At 42.6% G+C, this 833-nt stretch overlaps 1 protein-coding gene across 1 annotated transcript; it reads left to right on the forward strand.

The window, feature by feature from the left end:
• On the forward strand, positions 1–159 carry Tsp_15400 (conserved hypothetical protein; the record flags this gene model as incomplete). Its single annotated transcript, XM_003367489.1, has 2 exons — positions 1–59; positions 96–159. Coding segments are annotated over 2 exons (114 nt in total), but the record flags the coding sequence as incomplete, so codon positions are not given.
• Positions 160–833: the final 674 nt, after the last annotated feature.

Genomic DNA, 833 nt, shown 5'->3' on the forward strand with positions numbered 1-833 from the left:
CAACGGTTTCACGTCCTGTTGAACTCTCTCTTCAGAGTTCTTTTCAACTTTCCCTCGCGGTACTTGTTCGCTATCGGTCTCGTACGAATATTTAGTCTTGGGTGAGATTTACCACCCGCTTTGGGCTGCAGTCTCAAGCAACCCGACTCGATTAGGAGCCGCGACACCATGCACAAAACATCGTTCGTTATGGGTCCTGCACCCGCTCTGAAGCCCCAATCAAGGGAGCCTACGAACTGATTTCAGCACATGCAACGACACCTTTAACACCACACTGTTGACGAACACAACTGCTCGCCGACTTCGGTGTATGGACTTTTCTCGTTTCGCTCGCCGCTACTTGGAGAATTCGTTTTCGTTTCTTTTCCACCGCTTATTGATATGCTTAAATTTAGCGGGTAATCTCGTCTGATCTGAGGTCGACATTTCAGAAAACATCACTCAACATTGACACCAACACACACACACACACGGTACATTGCCAACTGTCACGTTTTGATTTTGACGGAATTACATCAAAAAATAAACGTTTCACAGAGCAACACTATTGCAATGAAACCGTTTAATAATACAAAGGCACATTTTGATATCATTGTCACTTGCCACACTGACAAAATCACAACAGCACCTCAACACTGATCATTTAATAAAATCGCGTTGGTTCATCATACACACACACAGACAATCACACACAACGCAACGATTGGCTGATTGCATTACAACAACCCACACACTAATGGTTTATTGAAAAAACAAAATGCCTGTTGATAAAAAAAACATTTTGCCAACAACCAAACCAACAAAGAAAATTTTGCCCACCTTTTTATAAAACG

The sequence above is a fragment of the Trichinella spiralis genome (assembly GCF_000181795.1).
Source record: "Trichinella spiralis strain ISS 195 chromosome Unknown Scfld4186, whole genome shotgun sequence".
Lineage (NCBI taxonomy): Eukaryota > Metazoa > Nematoda > Enoplea > Trichinellida > Trichinellidae > Trichinella > Trichinella spiralis.